At 35.2% G+C, this 23,253-nt stretch overlaps 1 protein-coding gene across 1 annotated transcript in view; it reads left to right on the top strand.

Moving 5' to 3' along the window:
* BRD10 (bromodomain containing 10) overlaps nucleotides 1-23,253 on the top strand; it is a 124,128-nt gene that overhangs the window by 89,024 nt on the left and 11,851 nt on the right. The window contains exon 5 of the mRNA XM_028107248.2: nucleotides 10,537-10,652. Coding sequence (XP_027963049.2) covers nucleotides 10,537-10,652 — 116 coding nt within the window. The remainder of the gene's footprint in view (nucleotides 1-10,536; nucleotides 10,653-23,253) is intronic.

Below are 23,253 nucleotides of genomic sequence, written 5' to 3'. Positions count from 1 at the left end.
AAAAGTGACTAATTTGGCAAAAAAAATGTTACTTATAAGAAAAGAAACTTTGCCTGGATGATATAATGATAAATGATAGTCTTATCAATATAGAGAAACTAAAATTCAAAATATAAGACCTTTTTTTTCTTATACATATTTTGGCAGTTAAATAACTCAACACGTAGGGTAAATATCATAGTCAGTATGTAAAAAAAGTTATAAAACTGCCTTGCTCATTGATCTTGTAATCCTGTTTGGAATTTAATTTTTATTTTCCTCATTTCATGCCCCCTTCTCCCCAAAAAAAGCAATTTACACAGTGGTGTGTTCAGCACACTACCTCTAATAGTGGAAATTTGGAAAAAGCTTGTATGTCCAACAGTGGTGAGATTACTAACCAAACATTATTAACACAGTGGTATATCATGTAACTAGTAAAATAAAATATTTGTAGATCATTGTTACTATATGGAAGTATTTGTAAAATGTTAAATTTTTTAAATACACAAAAGAAGATGTGGCTAATGATTACAATATATAAAAAGACTTGTTAAGGAATTGGAAAGGAATTTCAAGTAATGAATAAAATTAATCTTTATTATGTTCTTAAGATAATTTAAATTTATCATACAATAATAATATTTCTCTTGCCTAACCAAAAGCTGTACATTAGCAAGACCAAACAGAGAAATCAGAAGCTTGGATCAGATGGTGACACCCCATTTTTTGGTCACAGAGTTCTGTATAAGCCACTAGTTATGAATCAGGGATGATCCCTCCCCCTCCCCCAAGGAGACTTTTGGCAATGTCTGAAGACATTTTTGGTTATTGAAGAGGTGGTACTGCCACTTAATGGATAGAGGCCAGCAATGCTCCCCAAAATATCCTACATTACAGTGATCCTATAATGCAAATGATTACCCCCCCTGCAACAAAAATTGTCTAGCCTCAAATGTCAGTTGTGTGGAAATTGCAAAACCCTAGCATAAGCCTGTATTTGCTAAGGGCCCTATTCTCTCACTTTGTCTGCTGCTGCCAGTTTACTATGGGGAGAAAACAAGTTGATGTTTTTGAAAGTTAGGTAGAAATCAGTGAAATCAGATACCTGATCCCATAATTGGGAATACTTTTTTAGATCATATACTTCTAATTCAGACTGGTGAATTTTATGAATGTTAGTATTAACCTTTACCCTTTATAAGTCCATCAGACAGTTAAAAAAAATTCTTGACTTTATATCCAACTGTTTTCAATTTATTATGATTTATGGCCTCTCAAATATGTTCATCATTTACCTTTATCTTCCTTTGTATAGGAAATGAAGAAGTTACAAATAACATGATTATATATGTATTTTCTCTATTTGTTTTTAGAAAGATGATGCAATATATCCTTAAAAAGTAAAGATATAGTAAGTAATAGAGATAAATAGAAAAATGTAGTCAGGTTATGTTTAAAACTTACATGAAATTATATGGACCCCCAAAACATAATTGCATATAGTATAAGCTAATATAGGACAAAGAGACTATTTATACATTACTCTTACTTTCTATCACCTATAACAGAAATTTTATTATGATGAAGGATTATAGGATTTTTCCCTCCTCTCCATTCCGTATCCATTTGTTCACAGTGAAGCATCAAATCAAAATTATTTTACAGCTCACTGTTTAGAGTACAAAATCTATTTTACTTGAGTATAAGAAGTATCAGGTACATGCAGAGTCCTGAATATGCCCTAATTAACTTTATTTAATGGCTTTTCTTGTAGATAGTTGTAATAATCTCTAAATTATCCTTAAAATTAGTTTTTTTTAAGTTTATTACAATTACATCATTATATATGTCATTTTTTTTTTAAGATTTTATTTATTTATTTGACAGAGAGAGGAGAGAGAGAGAGCACAAGCAGGGGGGGCAGCAGTCGGAGGGAAGGGGAGAAGCAGTCTCCCCACTGAGTAGGGAGCCTGACACGGGGCTCCATCCCACGACCCTGGGATTCATGACCTGAGCCGAAGGCAGATGCTTAGCTGACTGAGCCATCCAGGTGCCCCTATATCATTTTCTTATTCTAGATTTTCTGGTCAACTACTGGTTAACAAAACAAAACAATCTCAGCTGTGGGGGGAAAATCACTTTGTCTTTAGCCATATTTAAAGTTTTTAAAAAATTAAAACACACTTTTGGAAGGCCTGCACAATAGATAAAATAAGCTTCTTTACCTATCTTAGTTACAGATTCAAGTCTTATTCATAAGGCAAGTATTTCCTCAGTGTATTCTGTGTGTTATGTGTAGTACCAGGAACTTGGTAGGGATCTGAAATTAAAACAAAGTCCTTATCCTCAAAGAATTCACTAAAGAGTTTAAAATTTTATCCCCAACCCTGGGGATAAATTTTAATCTAGGTGAGTTGGGCTATCTTCTGTCCTTTTATAAAAGACTTAATCTTTTCTTTTCAATGAAAGCAGCGTTTGGAAGTCAACAAACACTCCAGACACTTGCTCACTTCCTTTAATTATATGTTTATATGTTTGGGAATAGGGTGGAGGGGTAGGTAACATTGCATTTTATGAAGAATCAAATGGTAACTGACATGCCCAAAATAATAGGAAAAAAAAGCTAGATGACAGGAAATGTGAACCAGAGCAATATATGACTGGTAAGACAAAGCTTCAATCAGTTAATCACTGAATTATCTAAGAGTGTATTATCCACATTTATTTATGATAAATCTTGTTCCTTGGGTATTTTTTAACATTTAATAACTACTCAGCTAAGAACAGGATTTTAACCCTTGTTAAATGTTTCTAAATGCTCAATGTTTCTACTTACTACAATTTGGCATAGTTTGAATCCCATTAGGGAAACTTTCATAAAAAGAATTATTTGAGGGGCACCCTGGGTGGCTCAGTCGGTTAAGTGGCTGCCTTTGGCTCAGGTCATGATCCCAGTTCCTGGGATTGAGCCCTGCCAGCCCTGCCTCTGGCTCCCTGCTCAGCGGGGAGTCTGCTTCTCCCTCTCCCTCTGCTCCTCTCCACCAGCCCCTCCCCCACTTGTGCTCTTTCTCTCTCAAATATATAAATAAATTATTTTTTTGAAAAAAAGAAATATAGATCATAAAGTTGAACAGTGCTTGAGAGTCACTGTATTAAAATGTAACACAATAACTTGTTCATAATGATGACTCAAATCATCGAGAGTTAAATTTTTATTCATCATGTGTTCAGGAAATCTGGAAGACATATTTCTCTCAATTAAAAAAAAAATTGCATCTAAGGAGATGCAATTTAACCTCAGATTAATGCAATTAAGGATGCAAGTTAGGGTGCCTGGGTGGCTCAGTCGGTTAAGCGGCTGCCTTCGGCTCAGGTCATGATCCCAGGGTCCTGGGATCGAGCCCCATGTCCAGCTCCCTGCTCAGCAGAGAGCCTGCTTCTCCCTCTCCCTCTGCCTGCCACTCTGCCTACTTGTGCTCTCTATCTCTCTGTCAAATAAATAAATAAAATCTTTAAAAAAAAAAAAAGGATGCAAGTTAACCTCAGTTAACTAAGAAATTTACTTATGTAGTTTGAATACTTTCTATGGGCCCACTCTGTGCTAGGCTTTGTGATAGAGCCTGAGAAAGTGAAAGTAAGTAGGACACTGTCCTTGCTCTTAAGATATTCCCAATCTTCATGTCACTTACATGGAATTTTTGTGCTCCAGTGATACCAAACATAGCATTACTTAGTGATTCAGATTGTGCAGTGAATTGCTTGGGAACCCACCTTTCTGTTATATCAGGTATAGATTTGATCAAATGTCAATTTATTTGCTACCACCAATTTATAGAAAAGGGTCAAATTCAAATACTTAGCCAGGGACACCTGGGTGGCTGTCAGTTAAGCAGCTGCCTTCAGCTCAGGTCATGATCCTTGGGGTCCTGGGATCCAGCCCCACATCAGGCTTCTTGCTCAGTGGGGAGTCTGCTTCTTCCTCTCCCTCTGCCTGCCACTCCCCCTGCTTATGCGTGTGCGCTCTCTCTCTCTCTCTCTCTCTCTGTCAAATAAATAAAATCTTAAAAAAAAAAATCAAATACTTAGCCAGTGGTTAATTTCCAGTTCAGGATTCTTTCTTCTTTGTAAATGAAAGTGGTTGTATACCATTAGTGCATATATATATAGTTAGATTTTCTTCCCCACTAGTAGTAACTGCCTTACTAGGAATATGATCTGTCATTCACTTTTTTTTATTCTTTTTTTTATTTTATTTTATTTTATTATGTTAATCACCATACATTACATCATTAGTTTTTGATGTAGTGTTCCATGATTCATTGTTTGCGTATAACACCCAGTGCTCCATTCAATACGTGCCCTCTTTAATACCCATCACCAGACTAACCCATCCCCCCACACTCCTCCCCTCTAGAACCCTCAGTTTGTTTCTCAGAGTCCATAGTCTCTCATGGTTCGTCTCCCCCTCCGATTCCCCCCCTTCATTTTTCCCTTCCTACTATCTTCTTTTTTTTTTTAACATATAATGTCATCCACATTTTCCTCTCTACAGAGCTAAATGACATCAAAATTTGCAATAAATTCTAATAATTGATATAGTTTGTTTTCATGTTTTCTAGTTAAATGCTAATTTAGAAATATAATGGAAATATTCAGTGTGGGATGCCTAAAGTACAAATGCTTTCCTTTTCTATTAAATTAATCTCAAGTGAAAATGGATGAGAGAAAATACTAGCATGTGATAGTTCATATTAGAACCTCTGGCACTGTTAAAGTCACTTTTAATTTTTCCCATGTTAATATGTATACATTTCACTATACTGTCAAAGTAGCACTTTTTCAAGGGACTGTATACCAACAAAATGAATGTAATGTTTTACCCCTAAAACTGAATATGCAGGAATATATGAGTATGGTGATAGTTTCTTTAGGTAAGAAAGAAAAAAGTGAATACTACTTTTAATATTATTTAGACTAAGGAGAATGTCAAATAATTGGTTTACTAATGTACTTAATTATAGTTAATTTGATTTGTGCTATATTTTTATACATATGAGTTTAAATTATTTACAAGCTATCTTCAGATACTGCTAGTGATTTTAAATGAGACATCTTTGTGTATCAATCTGTGTGGCTTTTCTCAAAGTTATTTTCATTTTATTTGAAAAGTGAGATACATTGTTATATAATCCCTTTTCCACAATAAGATTTATGTGACAAGAGCCAAGCCTGTAACAAAAAATATCTTGTTATATGATCCAGTTTCTGTGAGCTAACATTTATAAGTGAAAGTGTACCAAAAAATGGCATTGATACTTTTGTTATATACATCTTGTTTTTGTACTGTTCTTAATAAAAATGTTTTTACTATCTCCACAGTAATGGTGCTAACCCTCTCAATTTATAAAAGCATTCTTTGTATATTTATATATGATTTTATTTTTCTTCATAGAGCTGTTGATAGCTATTTTGTTTTCATATAATGTTATAAGAAGATCTATATAAGTAACAGGATGGTTTGTGTAAATAAGTTACTTTCACCTAAGTTTAACATTCAAAGCATCTAAATTTATTAAAATGTATAAAATATGTCCATGATGATAAGACATGTAAGAAACCTGGAATTTATTTGTTTTCCTTTTTTTCTTCCTTTTAGGTGTCCAATGTCTCCAGCATCAGTAGATTGCCAACTCCCTGTCCTTGCAACACCCCAGCCAGCATTATGCTAGTTCTGTCATACCCATCCCCGATTACTGCAGCAGAATGGAATCGTTCTTTAGTTGTAAGGTAAGTTTCCCTCCCCACTCATTTCACACGCATAGACTCAGCTTTTCATTTTACAATATTGTGTAGTTTTGTAAGTTTTTTTAAACTTTCTTTTTCCATATGGTTCCTTAGGTCATTAATGTATCATATTCAAAAACTTATAAAACTGCATAATATAATAAAAGTCTTCTCTTGTGACCATAGACCAGCTTCTTTTTGTAGTAATCCCCATGAGGTTATAAAACCTCCGTTGTTTGACATTTGGGGCATCTCATGGAAAGGGAGCTGGCAATCTGCAGCTGCTGTGGACATTGGATGAGAAAGTATTGAAAGGTAAGCTTCAGATTTAGACCATATTGTATGCCTTTGGTTCCATGGTATATGCTTGAATTCATACTTTACATTAAACTTTATAGTAAATTCATAAAAGAAAAATACTACTCTCTTCTTTAAAGTGACCTGCAGTAAATGTTTGCATTATTAAGTTCACATAATACATTGGGATTATCTTAGAAGATAATTTTTATCTCTGAAAATAGTGAGAATTCTAATATTGAATGAGATATTAAAAGAAAATAATATTAAATGAAAACAGTTCATTTATCCCCATTTTCACATACTTGTTAGTAAAACAAAGCTATTGCTAGCTTTTAGCTTATTAAATATATTTTTTTGAGAAATGGTTATAACACTGTTCCACAAATGGCCTATACTAATCCTTCTCCCTGCTGTCTTTGATTCTATATTGATTACTACAGATAAAGATTATAAGAGCTTTCTGATTTTTATTATATCCATATTCTTTCTTATTCATTTGAAGAATGGGGAATGTGCTGTGTTCCTTGTTTTTAAATTCACTTTTAAACTTTAGAACACTATAATTTTAAGTACTATTTTAAGCAAATGAAAATAAGTTTTATAGATTTTAGTTTTTGCATTACAGAGACACCTGCATATAAAGATAAGTACTTAACGCAATACAATCTTTTGTTCTTTAGGAATTGTCTGAGTGTAGACGAATTGGGACAGCATTATATAGTGGAAGGAGAGTTAGATTTTAACATTCAGAAGACTAGAATTCTAACTGAAAATCTGCTTCTATCTACAAGTACTTCCCTGTGATTCACCGAGCCAATTTCCTTCTGTAAAATTATGTTCTTCTCATTCCCTTCAGCTTTAATAATTTTATCCTAGAAGAAACACAGTAGTTGTTCTCAGATTTTCCTTTCTGTGTATATAAATAAAATTAATAAATCAGAAAAGCTAATGTTAGCTTTTAGTTAATGAACTGATTTAAATTCAGGAAATAATTTGATTTTACATAGATTCTTACATTAGACCCAAGTTAAGGCAGATCATTGCCATCTCTAACTTCTTTTAAAAATTCATAACTTTTTTTCTGTTTACACTAGTCTCATTGTATACTGTGACACTCCAAGACCACCACTAGGTAGAAGGGGACATGTTGTTTTAATTCCATTTGGGTTGTATTGACCAAAGAAGATGGTAAATGATATAGGCAGTATGAGTTTCTTTTTTACTGTCAAGTGGATAAACACTTTACCTAAAATACCAGTCCCAGAGCAGTGATTCTGAACTTCTTAAATATGTATGTCCCCTTTTGGTAAACATAAAAACTGTGGACACACATACCCCATGACAGGATATAGTGATATCCTTCATTGAGGTCATTGTATTCTTTATATGTGTCCTCTAGTTTTTATCAGTCTTTACTTTCTGTAATTTCTGTTATAAGAATAATATACTTTTTGTTTTCCAAACACAAAATGATTAAATATGCATTTTAAAATAATGAAATGCTATACCATCACTACCCAAGTTGAGAACATACAATATAAAGAAAGGGAAGAAGTCCAAAAAACATATATAAAGTTAGAAGGCCATAGACATTTTTAAACAGGTTAGTGGATAAGACAGAAATATAGGAAAGTTAGAAATCTATTCTCTGATTAATATTTATGATCCCTTCTCTATATATAGTTGGCTAGTTCAGTAATATATTTTCTGGGCATTAGATTAATTAAAATTTAGTAATCAAAATAAAATCAGAAGATAAAAATCTTCTAATCTTTTTAAAACTCTTTTGTACAAAAATCAATGCAGTAATTTAGTAGAAAACAAACACAGCTGACAGATGTCTTGAAATAATGACATTCAGCTACACAGACTCCTCTCCCTGTGCCTCAGTCTACCCAGTCCCAAGGTCTGATAATACTGCTAGTCCTTCTGCATTCCCCACACCATCACCACTACACTAATCCAGATAGCAGCCATACTGCCCAGGTTAATTCTGTATCTGCCATTCTTCCCCTATAACCCTCAGTTACAAAGAATTCAGATGCCTAGTGCTCTCTAGTCTTTTAACATTTTTCCAATTAATTATACTACAGAGGTGATATAATTAATTACTCACACCTTTCCTCTTTCTGATTTCTTTAGCTGAGGAAAAGTTTATTCTCACCATTTCATTTTTGAGCCAAGTTGTAGTTGAAAAGTAGAGAAATAATGTTGATGTGCCCTGTTAAAAGGAAAAAAAATCTCTATTACCTTTTTTTTTTTTTTTACTGGAACAGAATGCTACCTCATTCCGCACATGATTTTAGGTTGACTGTCATCTGCCTTTTCATCTTCCTCACTTAGCTCTCCCTAGAGGAAAATATTATTTATTGTTTAATAGTTTTATTTTCATGGGTTAGAATAAGCACTTTATACTCTCACCTAGCTTTTTTTGGGGGGTGGTGGGAAACAAACTTTTGAGGTATAACTTACTGTTAAGTTGGGTCCTTTGAGAAAGCATTTGACAAGAGGGAAGGTCTGTCTAGGTTATTATATGAAATAATTACTTTCCTTGAAATTTTTTTCACAATATTATCATTTGTCATGCCATTAAGAAGACACAAGAATTAGTTATTGAGCCTAGGTTCCATATTCATTACGTGCACATACATATATACTTCCACATCTTCCTACTCTTCAAATAAAAAATTTAAAAACCTCAGAGGTAGAAATGTAGTCATTTATTTCTACAGGCATAAACGTTTTGTTGATTTAAAGCACAAAATGTTGGGGGAGTAGGAACTATACTATTAATCATTTATGTTTGTGGCTAAAATTTCACATAGATAAAATTTCACATTTCAGTGAATGAAATGTTGAAAGTTTTAGATATATGTAAAATTGGAAAATTTATGCACCGATTTAAAATATATTTTGTGGGGCGCCTGGGTGGCTCAGTCATTAAGCATCTGCCTTTGGCTCAGATCATGATGCCAGGGTCCTGGGATCGAGCCCCGTATCGGGCTCCCTGCTCAGTGGGAAACCTGCTTCTCCCTCTCCCATTCCCCTTGCTTGTGTTCCCTCTCTTGCTGTGTCTCTCGGTGTCAAATAAATAAATAAAATCTTTAAAAAAATAAAATAAAATAAAATACATTTTGTTCTAGGGAGTAGTTTTTCTTTTTTCCATTTTTTCTTTTGTTTTTGGTGGGAGTGGTTTTATTTTTCTGACTTAATGTTCTACACGTGCAAATTAACTGAACAGTTTCTATGAGATGAAGTCTAATTTTCGCATGTTAAATGTGACCCACAATATATATAGTTGTGTGTTTTTTGTTATAAAAGAAAAAAACGAGTGGACTAAATGGTATGTGAATTATATCTCAAAAAAAAAAAAAAAATACAACATGGTTATATAACAATAAATGAAGATGGTGGTGATGTTGATAGGTATACACTATAACATTGTGGGGAAGTGGGGAGTTGGCTACCTAAAGATAAAACTTCTATAAACTTATTGTTCCTATGGTATTTGAATAATTTTATGGGTACTGAAGTATATTTTTATTAGAGGTTTTTATAACATGTCAGATTGAATTATGTGATACAGCTTTTAAGAGGTGGTGTTGTAGTTCTAGGAACTTCTAGTTTTAAGAAAGACTTCAGCATCAGGTAGATCTAGGTTCAGGTCATGGGACCTTAAACAAGTCATTTAATCTCTCTGAGCCTTAGTTTTATCATTTGTTAAGTGAGACTAAAATGCACATACATTAGAGGGTTTTCATAACTGCTTGAGTAATGTATGCTTTCATGCTCACACAACCCCTTCCTTCCTCCCCTCTTCCTTACCTTCCTCCCTCCCCTTCCCTCCCTCCCTTTCCCCCTCTAGATATAGATCTATGAATGAAATACTTAGTATAATACTTAGCAAATGGAGAGAGGGGTATCAGTAATTATTAACTCTTACTGTAGCTATAGCATTATATTATTGAAAATTATGACCATTTATCTGCTTGATTGTGCTGGAAACATTTTTAAGTACAACAATTGTAAAATTTCCTAAGGAAGTCTGTTAAGACTGCTTTTGGATATAACAATCCTTTTTTTCTCTTTTTCTCCACTCTTTGGGATGGATGATTACAAAAACTTTACAGAAGTGAGCTTATCAGTTACATGTTTAGTGAATTTATATATATGTTTGTATTTTTACATGTATTTATTAAAATATTTATAATTGACCCAATTAAAAACTTAAAAAATTTTTGTCTCCTTATTTGATTAAATAGGTTTTAGATTTCTCCTATAGAATTGCGAATCTTTAAAATATTACAAATAAGATTTATTTCAGGATATTTTCCCCCTTTACAGCCTTCTAAAGAAGACATACTCATTTGATGGGTATTGGCATTTCATTTTGTGTTTACTCAGAAAATAAGGCTTGACATTCACTTTTAGATTAAATCTAAAGGATTTACTTTAACATTGTGTTTTTAGGGCAAATGGTATCATCGGAGGCAAGCTGTAAAAGAATTGCATGGAACGTTGATACGCCTTTTAAATGAATTGCTGCCATGGGAACCAAAGTTGATGAAAGCTTTTCAAAGAAACCGGTAATTTAAGCTTTATAATCTGTTTTACCTATTTTAGGGCTCTTAATTTATGATTATGGAAAGATGTCCTGGAATCATTTTGTAATTTTCCCTTGATTTATAATTCAGGAGATATTTTTGAGTCCCTACTCTGTTCAAGGCACTTCTAAGCCCTGAAAAAGTAGGGTTGATTAAATAAAACCCTATTTGTGACTTATATTTCTCTTCTTTTTTCCTACTGTGGTAAAATGGACAAACAAAATTTGCCCTCTTAACCAGTTTTAAGTGTATAGTTCACTGGTATTAAATACATTCATAATGAATGTTATTATTACACCATCTATCTCCTGAACTCTTCGTCTTGTAAAACTGAAACTCTTTATCCATTAAATAACTCCCCATTCTCCTTCTTCCCAGCCCCTGGCAATCACCATTCTACTTTCTGTCTATATGATTTGACTACTCTTAAGTACCTCGTATAATGTACAATATTTAAGGTTTTGTGACGGTCTTATTTCACTTAGCATATTTTAAGGGTTCATCCATATTGTAACATATGTCAGAATTTCCTTCCTTTTTAAGGCTATGTGGTATTTCATTGTATGCATATACCACATTTTGCTTATTCATTTATCTACCAGTGGACACGTGTGGTTTTCGTGTTTTAGCTATTACGAATAATGTTGCTGTGAGCATGGGTGTGCAGATACCTCTTCAGGATACTGCTTTCAGTTCTTTTGGTTTATACTTTGAAGTGGAATTGCTGGATAATATGGTAATTCTATTTTTAATTTTTTAAAGAACCACCATAGTCTTTTCCACAGTGTCTGTACAATTTTCCATTCCCACCAACAGGATCCCAGTTTCTCCACCTCCTCACCAACATTTGTTATTTTGTCTTTGTTTTTTTTATAGTAGCCATCCTAATGAATGCTAGGTGGTATATTGTACTTTTGATTTGTATTTACCTAATGATAAGTGATATTGTGTATCTTCTTATGTGCTTACTGGTTATTTATATATCTTTGGAGAAATGAATATTCAAGTTTTTTGCTCATTTTTGAATCAGTTTGTTGAATTTTTTTGTTGATTTTTAGGAGTTCTCTATATATTCTGGCTATTCCAATCCCTTATTTGCAAATATTTTGTTCCATTCTATGTGTTACCTTTCGGTTTTGTTGATAGTGCCCTTGATGAACAATTTTTAAAATTTCCATGAAGTCCAGTTTCTTTGTTTTTTATTATTGCTTGTGCCTTTAGTGTCGTTCCCAAGAAATCATTAGTAAGTTTAGTAGTAAGTTTTGAAACCAAGAAGTGTGAGCATTCCAGCTTTGTTTTTATTTTTCAAGATCATTTTAGCTGTTTGAGGTCCCTTGAGATGCCATATGAATTTTAGGATAAGTTTTTCTATTCCATAACAAATATCATTGGGATTTTGATAGGGATTGCAGTGAATCTGTAGAGCACTTTGGATAGTATTGACATCCTCGAAATATTAAGTCTTCCAATCCATGAATATGGGATGTGTTTTCATTTATTTAGTCATCTTTAATTACTCTCCAGTGTTTTGTAGCTTTCACTGTACAAGTCCTTCACATCCTTGATTAATTCCAAAGTATTCTATTCTTTTTGATGCTATTAAAAACAGAATTGTTTCAAGTTGCTTTTCAGATTGATTGTTGTTACTATAGAAATGCAGCTGATTCTTGTGTGTTGCCTTTGTATCCTGCTACTTGCTGAACTCATTTATTCTAACAATTTTTTGTGTGGAATCTTTAAGGTTTTCTACATATAAGATCATGTCATCTAAAAAGAGATTATTTTTTTCTTTCCAATTTGGATGCCTTTTCTTTTTTCTTGCCTAATGCTTGGTCTAGAACTTTCAGTACAATGTTGAATAGAAGTAGCAAAAGTGAGCATCCTTGCCTTGTTCCCAAACTTATAAGGAAAAGATTTCAGTCTTTTACCATTGAATGTGATGTTCACTATGGGTTTTTCTTGTGTGGCTTTTCTTATGTTGAGATAGTTTCCTTCTATTCCTAGTTTGTTGAGTAATTTTATCATGAAAGGATGTGGGATTTTGTCATGCTTTTTCTGCAGTTGAGATAATCATGTGGTTTCTTCACTTTATTATGTTAATGTAGTATATGACATTAATCAATTTTCATATGTTGGACTATCCTTTATTCTAGGAATAAATCTCATTTTGTTATGGTGTATAATCCTTTCAGTATGCTGCAGAATTTGATTTGCTTATATTTTGTTGACCCACTCTGGCATCTTGCCATGCTCCCCCAGATCAGTATCTCTTATCTTATGGGAAGATGGCAGAGTGGGTAGACCCTAAGCTCACACTGTCCCATGTTTACAACTAGATACCATCCACATCCAAGTCAATAAACCAGAGAGCAGTCTGAAGACTGGCAGAACAAACTCCACAACTAAATATAGAGAAGAAGCTGCATCTGAAAGTTTAGGAAGGTCAGAAAGGCAGAGGGAGGCTGCCCGCAGGAGGGAGGGAGCTGTGCATGCGGAGAGGACAGAGAAACAGGCACTTGTACCAGGGAACTCATATGGGAAAGACTAATCCCCAAAATGTTTGGCTTTAAAAACCAGAGGGGCTGAATTCTATGAGTTTGTAAAACCAGTGGAAATTGGAGCTTGTAGCTTTAAAAGTCTGCTGACTCAGCACTGGGTGAGCCAGGAGGGAAAGTGATAGCTGGGTTGCTGCCCTTAAAGAGACAGCAGCCTGTGCGGAGAGGCAACATAAAATAGGCAGTTCACACACCATGGGCAAGCAGGAGACAGATTTGTTCATACTGATTTCAGAGCATGTTGGTGGACTTCTCTGAAAATGAGGGAACTGGCAGGCACCATTTTCCTCCCCCAGGCCCCAGCATAACCATAAACTCCCTATGGGAGAAGAGGCTGCACAGATATTTGTAGCCTGGACCCAGGGCTCAGGGCAAATTTTGTTAAAGCTGCCCATGTGACCCTCCCAGACTCTGGGTTTATACCTGATGGGGTTTTGGAATATAGGTGAGATTCAGTGGGGTGGAGTCCAGAGCCAAGGACCAAGAAAGAATTCTTGAGACATCTTTGGTGCAAAATGGTGGTTTATTAAAGCACAGGGATAGGACCTCTGGGCAGCAAGAGCTGCTGCCCCAGGGTTGTGAGGGGTGGCTGATTATATACTATGGGGTTGGGAGAGGTAAGGAAAAAGGGAGGTTTCAAAAGGATTTTCATATGTTAAAGAAGACTCAACAGGATACCAGAGGCCTTCCCATTGTCAAGTTAAGGTTTTTCCCTCTACCAAGGCATTAACATGCAAATAGTTGGGAACTTCCAGGAGGAACATTATACTCTGCCTGCTTCAAGTATCTGTCAATGGGCTGCAGATTATAAGGACATTTAATTGTATCTACATTTCCTTCTGGAAGCTAGGTTATTGATAGAAATGAGTTCTTGTAGATTGCTAAGACATTTGTAAACTGAGGGAAACTCAGATCTTGCAGGATTGTGATCTCTATAGGTTAACTGTTTTTCCTTTCCTTAGCTTTAGGGCAGCCAGGAGTGCCTGAGGAATGTCACATATATCCCATGGGGGTTGGGGGTCATGGGGTGTCAGTTTCTGCTTTGTCCTTAGCTTGCCTTCTGTTCCCTCATCATACCTACTGCTGCGGGCCATCCCCAGCCATTGTCATAACGCTCTCCAACAGCTTCACATCCCCAGCAGCCACAGCACTTTGGGAGATCTGGCATAAGACTAGTGAGTGGCCCAAGGCAACTTAGCTAACACCAGTAACCGTTCCCAAGTTCCCTGGTGGGCATGTCCCCCTCAGAACTTGTCTGCCTGAGTCTCACTAACACCATAGGGTAAGCACATCCCACAACAGGTAGAGGGTCAGTGCAGATGACTGCACTGAAAGGAAAAGTGACTCAGACACAACAGCAGGATGTAAGCAACACACATAGGATACTCTCCTGAAGTGCCAGTTTCTGGTAAACAGGGGACACTGCACTGCAGGGGACTCTAGGACCTCCCCTTCATGAAGTCACTTTTTTCAAGAGCAGATGACATAGCTGACTTTCTTAACAGAGAGAAACAGACACAGAGAGCCAGGCAAAATGAGACAAATTTATCCCAGATGAAAGAACAGGACAAGGCCACAGCCAGAGATCTAAGCCAGACAAGGCTTAGATATCCTTATAAATATAAGGAACATGCCTGATATCTCGAGAATTTAAAGCAATGATCATAAGGATGCTCGCTAGAATTGAGAAAAGAGTGGAAGACATAAGTGAGACCCTTAACACAGAGTTAAGGAATAACATAGAGGGGCAACTGACTGGCTCAGTTAGTAGAGCATGAGACTCTTGATCTTGGGCGTTTGAGCCCCACATTGGGTATACAGATTAATTAAAAATAAAATCTTAAAAGCAATAACATAGCATAAAGGGCTCAATAAACAAAATGATAAATACACTTGATGGAATGTAGCAGAATGAAAGAAGCAAGGAATAAATTAGTGACCTTGAAGACAGAGCAATGGAAAGCAATCAAGCTGAACAAAAGAAAGAAAAAAGAATTACACAAAACAAGAATAGACTTAGGGAACTCAGTGACTCCATCAAAAATGCTAACATTTGTATTATAGGAGTCCCGGAAGAAGAGAGAGAAAAGGGGACAGAAAACTTACTTGAAGAAATAATAGCTGACTTCCCTAACCTGGGGAAGGAAACAGATAACCAGATCCAGGAAGCACAAAGAACTCCCATCAAAATCAATAAAAGCGGAACCACACTAAGACATATTGTAATTAAATTGGCAAAATACAGTAATAGGGAAAAAAATCTTTAGGACTCATACAAGAATTCAGTAAAGTGGCAGGATATAAAATCAATGCACAGAAATCAGTTGCATTTCTATACTCCAACAATAAGAAAAATAAAGGAGCTGATACCATTTATAATTGCACCCAAAACCATAAGATACCTAGGAATAAAACTAACCAAAGAGGCAAAGGATCTGCCCTCCAAAAACTCATGAAAGAAATTGAGAAAGACACAAAGAGATAGAAAAACATTCCATGCTCATGGATTGGAAGAACAAATATTGTGAAAATGTCTATGCTACCTAGAGCAATCTACACATTTAATGCAATCCCCATCAAAATACCATCCACTTTTTTCAAAGAAATGGAGCAAATAATCCTAAAATTTGTATGGAACCAGAAAAGGCCCCGAATAGCCAGAGGAATGTTGAAAAAGAAAAGCAAAACTGGTGGCATCACAATCCCAGACTTCAAGCTCTATTGCAAAGCTGTCATCATCAAGACAGGATGGTACTGGCACAAAAACAGACACATTGATGGAACAGAATAGAGAACCCAGAAATGGACCCTCAACTCTATGGTCAACTCATCTTTGACAAAGCAGGAAAGAATGTCCAATGGAAAAAAGACAGTCTCTTCAACAAATGGTGTTGGGAAAATTGGACAGCCACATGCAGAAGAATGAAACTGGACCATTTCCTTACACCACACACAAAAATAGACTCAAAATGGATGAAAGACCTAAATGTGAGACAGGAATTCATCAAAATCCTAATGGGAACACAGGCAGCTCATCAAAATCCTAATGGGAACACAGGCAGCAACCTCTTCAACCTCAGCCCCAGCAACTTCTTCCTAGACACATCACCAAAGGCAAGGGAAGCAAGGACAGAAATGAACTATTGGGACTTCATCAAGATAAAAAGCTTTTGCAAGATAAAAAGAAAAACCTGTACTCCTCAAACAAATAATACATCATATGATAAAAAACTTTTGCACAGTCAACAAAACCAAAAGACAGCCGACAGAATGGGAAAAGATATCAAAATCAAAATCAAAAACCACCTCACACCAGTCAGAATGGCTAAAATTAACGTCAGTAAACAACAGATGATGGCAAGGATGCGGAGAAAGGGGAACCCTCTTGCACTGTTGGTGGGAAGACAAGCTGGTGCAGCTACTCTGGCAAACAGTATGCGGGTTCCTCAAAAAGTTGAAAATAGAGCTACCCTATGACCCAGCAATTGCACTACTGGGTATTTACTCCAAAGATACTGTAATCTGAAGGGGCACGTGCACCCCAATGTTTATAGCAGTAATGTCTACAATAGCCAAACTATGGTAAGAGCCCAGATGTCCATCAACAGATGGATAAAGAAGATGTGGTATATATATACAATGGAATATTATGCAGCCACCAAAAAAAATGAAATCTTGCCTTTTGCAAAGACATGGATGGAACTAGAGGGTATTCTAAGCGAAATAAGTCAGTCAGAGAAAGACAATTATCATATGATCTCACTTATATGTGGAATTTGAGAAACAAGGCAGAGGATCATAGGGGAAGAGAGGAAAAAATGAAACAAGAAGAAACCAGAGAGGGAGACAAACCATAGGAGACTCTTAATCTCAGGAAACAGACTGAGGGTTACTGTAGTGGAGGGGGGTGGGAGGGATGGGGTGGCTGGGTGATGGACATTGGGGAGGGTATGTTGTGGGGAGCACTGTGTAGTGTGTAAGACTGATGAATCACAGACCTGTACCCCTCAAAAAAATAATACATCATATGTTAATAAAAATAATAATTAAAAAGTTTAAAAAATTTAAAATAATATAAAAGCTAAGGCTAGGAGGAGATTTTTCAGCAGAAACTTTGCAAGCTACAGGGGAGTGGCATGATATATTCAAAGTGATAAATGGGAATAATCTGCAGCTAAGAATACTCTATCCAGCAAGGCTATCATTCAGAGTAGAAGGAGAGATAAAAAGTTGCCGAGATAAACAAAAACTGAAGGAGTTGTTGACTACTAAATCAGCCCTGCAAGAAATATTAAAGGGGACTCTTTGAGTGGAAAGGAGAGACCAAAAGTGACAATATAAAGGAATGAAAACACAAAAGCAGTAAAAGTGAGTATTTCTGTAAAAAAAAAAAAATCAGTCAAGAAAAACAGAAAAGAAAAAGTATAAAATACAATAACAGAGGGGAAACAAATGGGTTCAAACTTAAATGACTGTCAACTTAATATAGACTGCTATATGCATAAGAGATTATGTACAGCCCTAATGATAACCATATATAAAAAGCCACTAATAAACATGCAAAGAATAAAGAGAAAGAAATCCAAGTATAGCACTAAAGAAAATCCGCAAAACATGAAAGACCAAAAAAATCAGAAAAAAATCTTCAGAAACAACCACAAAACAAGTAATAAAATAACAATAAATACATACTATCAGTAATTACTTTGAATGTAAATGGATTGAATGCTCCAGTCAAAAGACATAGAGTGACAGAATGGATTAAAAAACAAGATCCATATATATGCTGCCTACAAGAGACTCATTTCAAACCAGAAGACACCTTCAGACTGAAAGTGAGGAGATGAAGAAACATCTGTCATTCAAATCAATTTCAAAAGAAAGCCGGAGTGGTAATATATTGCACAAGCTAGGCTTTAAAGCAAAGACTGTAAAAAATAAATAAATATAAATAAATAAAACAGACTGTAAAGAGACAAAGGAGGACACTATATGATGATAAAGGGGACAATCCAACAAGAAGATACAACTAAATATTTAGGCACCCATCATCGAAGCACCCAAATATGTAAAACAGTTAACAACATAAAGGATTAATTGATAATATGATAATAGTAGGGGCCTTTAACACCCCACTTACATCAGTAGACACATCATCTAAACAAAATCAACAAGGAAACAATGGTTTTGAAGGACACACTGGACCAGATGGTATTTAACAGATATATTTAGAACATTCCATCCTAAAACAGAATATACATTCTTTTCAAATGCATATGGAATGTTCTCCAGAATAGATCACATATTAGCCCACAAAACAAACCTGAACAAACTCAAGAAGATCAAAATCCTACCATGTGTCTTTTCTGAACACAATGCTATGAAACTAGAAGGCAACCATGAAAGAAAATCCTGAAAGACCACTAATACGTAGAGGTTGAATAACATGCTACTAAACAATGAATGGGTCAACAAGGAAATCAAAGAAGAAACAAAAAAGTACATGGAAACAAATGAAAATGAAAACACAGCAGTCCAAACCTCTGGGATGCAGCAAAACCAGTTCTAAGAGGGAAGTTTATAGCAATATCGGCCTACCTCAGGAAGCAAGAAAAATCTCAAATAAACAACCTAACTTTACATCTAAGAAAGCAAGAAAAAGAACAACAGTCAAAACCTAAAACCGGCAGAAGGAAGGATAGAGTAAAGATTAAAACAGAAACAAATGATATAGAAATGGAAAAACCAATAGAACAGATTAGCTGTTTCTTTGAACAAAAATCAATAAAATTGGTAAACATTTAGGCAGACTTATCAAGAAAAAAAGAGGAAGAACTCAAACAAAATCACAAATGAGAGAGGAGAAATAACAACCAATACCACAGATGTACATAGTTAGAATATTATGAAAAACTATATGCCAACAAATTGGACAACCTAGAAGAAATGGATAAACTCCTAGAAACCTATAAGCTACCAAAACTGAAACAGGAGGAAGTGGAAAATTTGAACAGGCTCATAACCAGCAGGAATTAAATGAGTAACCAAAAAATTCCCAACAAACAAAACTCGAGGACATGATGGCTTCACAAGCGAATTAGACCAAATACTTAAAGAAGAGTTAATATCTATTCTACTTAAACTATTCCAAGACATAGAAAAGGAAGGAAAACTTCCAAATTCATTCTATGAGGCCAGCATTACCCTGATACTGAAACCACATAAAGATACCACTAAAAAAAGAGAACTACAGGGAAATATCCCTGATGAAAATAGATAGAAAAATCCTGAACAAATAGTAGCAAACCAAATTCAATAATACATCTAAAAAAATCATTCACCACGATCAAGTGGAATTTATTCCTGGTTGCAATGGTGGTTCAATATTTGCAAATCAATCACATCAGTAAGAGAGAGTAAGAACCATGTGATCTTTTCAATAGATGCAAAAAAGCATTTGACAAAGTACAACATCCATTCATGATAAAAACCTTCAACAAAGTAGGTTTAGAGGGAACATACCTCAACATAATAAAGGCCATACATTAAAAACCCACAGCTGACGTCATCCTTTTTTTTTTTTTTTTAAACATCCTCCTTAATGGGGAAAAACTGAGAGCTTTTCCCCTAAGGTCAGGAACAAAGGAAGGATGTCCCCTCTCACTACTTTTATTAAACATAGTACTGAAAGTCCTAGCCACGGAAGTCAGAAAACAAAAAAATAAAAGGCATCCAAATCAGCAGGGAAGAAGTAAAACTTTCACTATTTGCAGATGACATAATACTCTATACAAAAATCCGGAAAGATTCCAGCAAAAGATTGCTAGACCTGATCTACAGATTTAGTAAAATCACAGGATACAAAATCAATGTACAGAAATCTGTTGCATTTCTATACACCAATAATGAAGCAGCAGAAGGGAAATTAAAGAATCAATCCCATTTATATTTGCACCCAAAATAAAAGATACCTAGGAATAAGCCTAACCAAAGAGATAAAAGACCTGAACTCTGAAATCCATAAAACAGTGGTGAAAGAAATTGAAGAAGACACAAAGAAATGAAAAGACATTCCATGCTCAAGAACTGGGAGAACAAATATTGTTAAAATGTCTGTACCACCCAAATTGGCAATCTACACATTTAATGCAATCCCTATCAAAATATCAACAGCATTTTTTTATAGACAGAGAACAGACAATCCTAAAATGTGCATGGAACCACAAAAGATCCTGAATAGCCAAAGCAATCTTGAGAAAGGAGAGCAAGGCTGGAGGCATCACAATTTCAGACTTCAAGTTATATTACAGAGCTGTAGTAATCAAAACAGTATTTATTGTACTGGCACAAAAAGAGACACATAGATCAATGGAACAGATTAGAAAACCCAGAAATAAACACACAATTATATGATCAGTTTTAATCTTCAACAAAGCAGGAAAGAATATCCAATGGGAAAAGGACCGTCTTCAATAAATGGTGTTGGGAAAACTAAACAGAAACATTCAAAAGAAAGAAACTGGACCCCTTTCTTACACCATACACAAAATTAAATTCAAAATGGATTAAAGACCTAAATATGAGACCTGAAACCATAAAAATTCTAGAAGAGGACACAGGCAGTAACTTCTTGGACATTGGCCATAGAAACATCTTTCTGGATATGTCTCCTGAGCCAAGGAAAACAAAAACAAAGATAAACTATTGGGACTACATCAAAATAAAAAGCTTCTGCGCAGGGAAGGAAACAATCAACAAAACTAAAAGGCAGCCTTCAGAATGGCAGAAAATATCAGCAAATGACATATCAGATAAAGGGATAGTATCCAGAAAATATAAAGAGTTCACACAACCAACACCCAAAAAACAAATAATCCAGTTAAAAAATAGGCAGAAGACATGAACAGACATTTCTCCAAAGAAGACATCCAGATGGCAAATAGACACATGAAAAGATGCTCATCATCACTTATCAGAGAATTGGAAATCAAAACTACAATGAGATATCACCTCACACCTGTCAGAATGGCTAAAATCAACAACATAAAAACAGATGTTGGCTAGGATGTAGAGAAAGGGGAATCCTCTTACAGTGTTGGTGGGAATGCATACTGCTGCAGATACTGTGGAATACAGTATGGAGACTCCTCAAAAAAATTAAAAATAAAACTACCTTATGACCCAGCAATGTCACTACTGGGCATTTATCCAAAGAATACAAGAACACCAATTCAAAGGTATACATGCACCCCTATGTTAGAACAGCATTATTTATAATAGTGAAGATATGGAAGCATTCCAAGTGTCCATTGATTGATGAATGGATAAAGTGGCATTCAAGCATGTGCACACACACACACACACACACACACACACACACACACACACACAGGAATATTATTCAGCCATAAAGAATGAAATCTTGTCATTTGCAATGACATGAATGGAGCTAGAGAGTATAATGCTAATCGAAATAAATCTATCAGAAAAAGACAAATACCATATGATTTCACTCATATGTGGAATTTAAGAAACAAATCAAGCAAAGGGGAAAAAGAGAGAAACCAGGAAACAGACTCTTAACTATAGAGAACAAACTGATGGTTATCAGAAAGGAGGAGGGTGGGGAATGGGCTAAATATGTGATGGCGATTAAGGAGTGAACTTCTGGTGATAAGCACCAGGGTGATGTATTGAATTGTTGAATCACTTCAAAATAATGTAACACTATGTTAACCACAGGAATTAAAATATAAACCAAAAAAATGAAAAAGAAAAAAAGGAAGATACTCATCTATAGTTTTCTTGTAGTGTCCTTGTCAGGCTTTGGCTTTGGCTTTAGCGTCATGCTAACCTCAAAGAATAAATTAGGAAATGTGTGGGGCACCTGGGTGGCTCAGTCGTTAAGTGTCTGCCTTTGGTTCAGGTCATGATCCCGGGGTCCTGGGATCAAGCCCTGCATCGGGGCTCCCTGCTCTGCGGGAAGCCTGCTTCTCCCCCTCCCACTCCCCCTGCTTGTGTTCCCTCTCTCGCTGTGTCTCTCACTGTCAAATAAAATCTTTAAAAAAAAAAAATTAAGAAGTGTGTCTTTCTTTTCAGTTTTTTTGGGGAAAAGTTTGAAAAGGAATGGTATTAGTTCTTTAAATATTTGGTAGAATTCACCAATGAATCCATCAGATCCAGGGCTGTTCTTTGTTGAGAGATTTTTTAATTATTGATTCATTCTCCTTTAATAGTTACAGGTGTATTCAGATTTTCTGTTTCTTTGTGACTTAATCCTGGTAGATTTTTGTTTTGAGGAATTTGTCTATATCATTTAGGCTATCCAATTTGGTGGCATGTAATTTTCATAGTACTCTTATAAATCTTTTTATTTTTATAGAATTAGTCATAATGGCCTCACTTTCATCTTTGATTTTCCTAATTTGAGTTTTTTCTAAGTTCATCTAGCTAACGGCTTGTTAATTTTGTTGATCCTTTCAAAGAAGGAACTTTTGATTTCATTGATTTCTTCTCTTGTTCTATTCTCTATTTTGTTGAACTCTGATCTAATCTTTATTATTTCCTTCCATTAGCTTTAGATTTAATTTGTTTTTGTTATTCTAATTCCTGAAGTTACAAAGGTAGGTTGTTAATTTGAGATCTCTCTTGTTTTGTAGTGTAAGCATTTATTTGTAGCTCTAAATTTCTCTCTTAGCAGTGTTCTCATTGTGTCCTATTGTTTTGGTAGGTCATGTTTTCATATCCATTTATCTGTAAGTATTTTCTAATTTTTCTTTTAATTTCTTTTTTGATCTATTGGTTGTTTAAGAGTGTGTTGTTTAACTTCCACAAATTTGTGAATTTTCCAATTTTCCTTCTGTTACTGATTTCTGACTTCATCTGTGGCTTGCATTCTTGGAAGAAACGGATGAACTCAAAATGTCAGTTAGTGATAAGTGCTATGAAAAAAAGTAGGGTGAGGAAAATAGGAAATGCCTGGTTTGGATGGGATGATGATTGCTCTTTTACAAGGTGTCAGGGAAAGC

This window comes from Eumetopias jubatus, unplaced genomic scaffold (genome assembly GCF_037043125.1).
Source record: "Eumetopias jubatus isolate StellerSeaLion01/CBP00866 unplaced genomic scaffold, mEumJub1_p1.0 scaffold_15, whole genome shotgun sequence".
Classification (NCBI taxonomy): domain Eukaryota; kingdom Metazoa; phylum Chordata; class Mammalia; order Carnivora; family Otariidae; genus Eumetopias; species Eumetopias jubatus.
The sequence above is the reverse complement of the archived record's forward strand: the minus strand, read 5'-3'. Positions and strand labels throughout refer to the sequence as shown.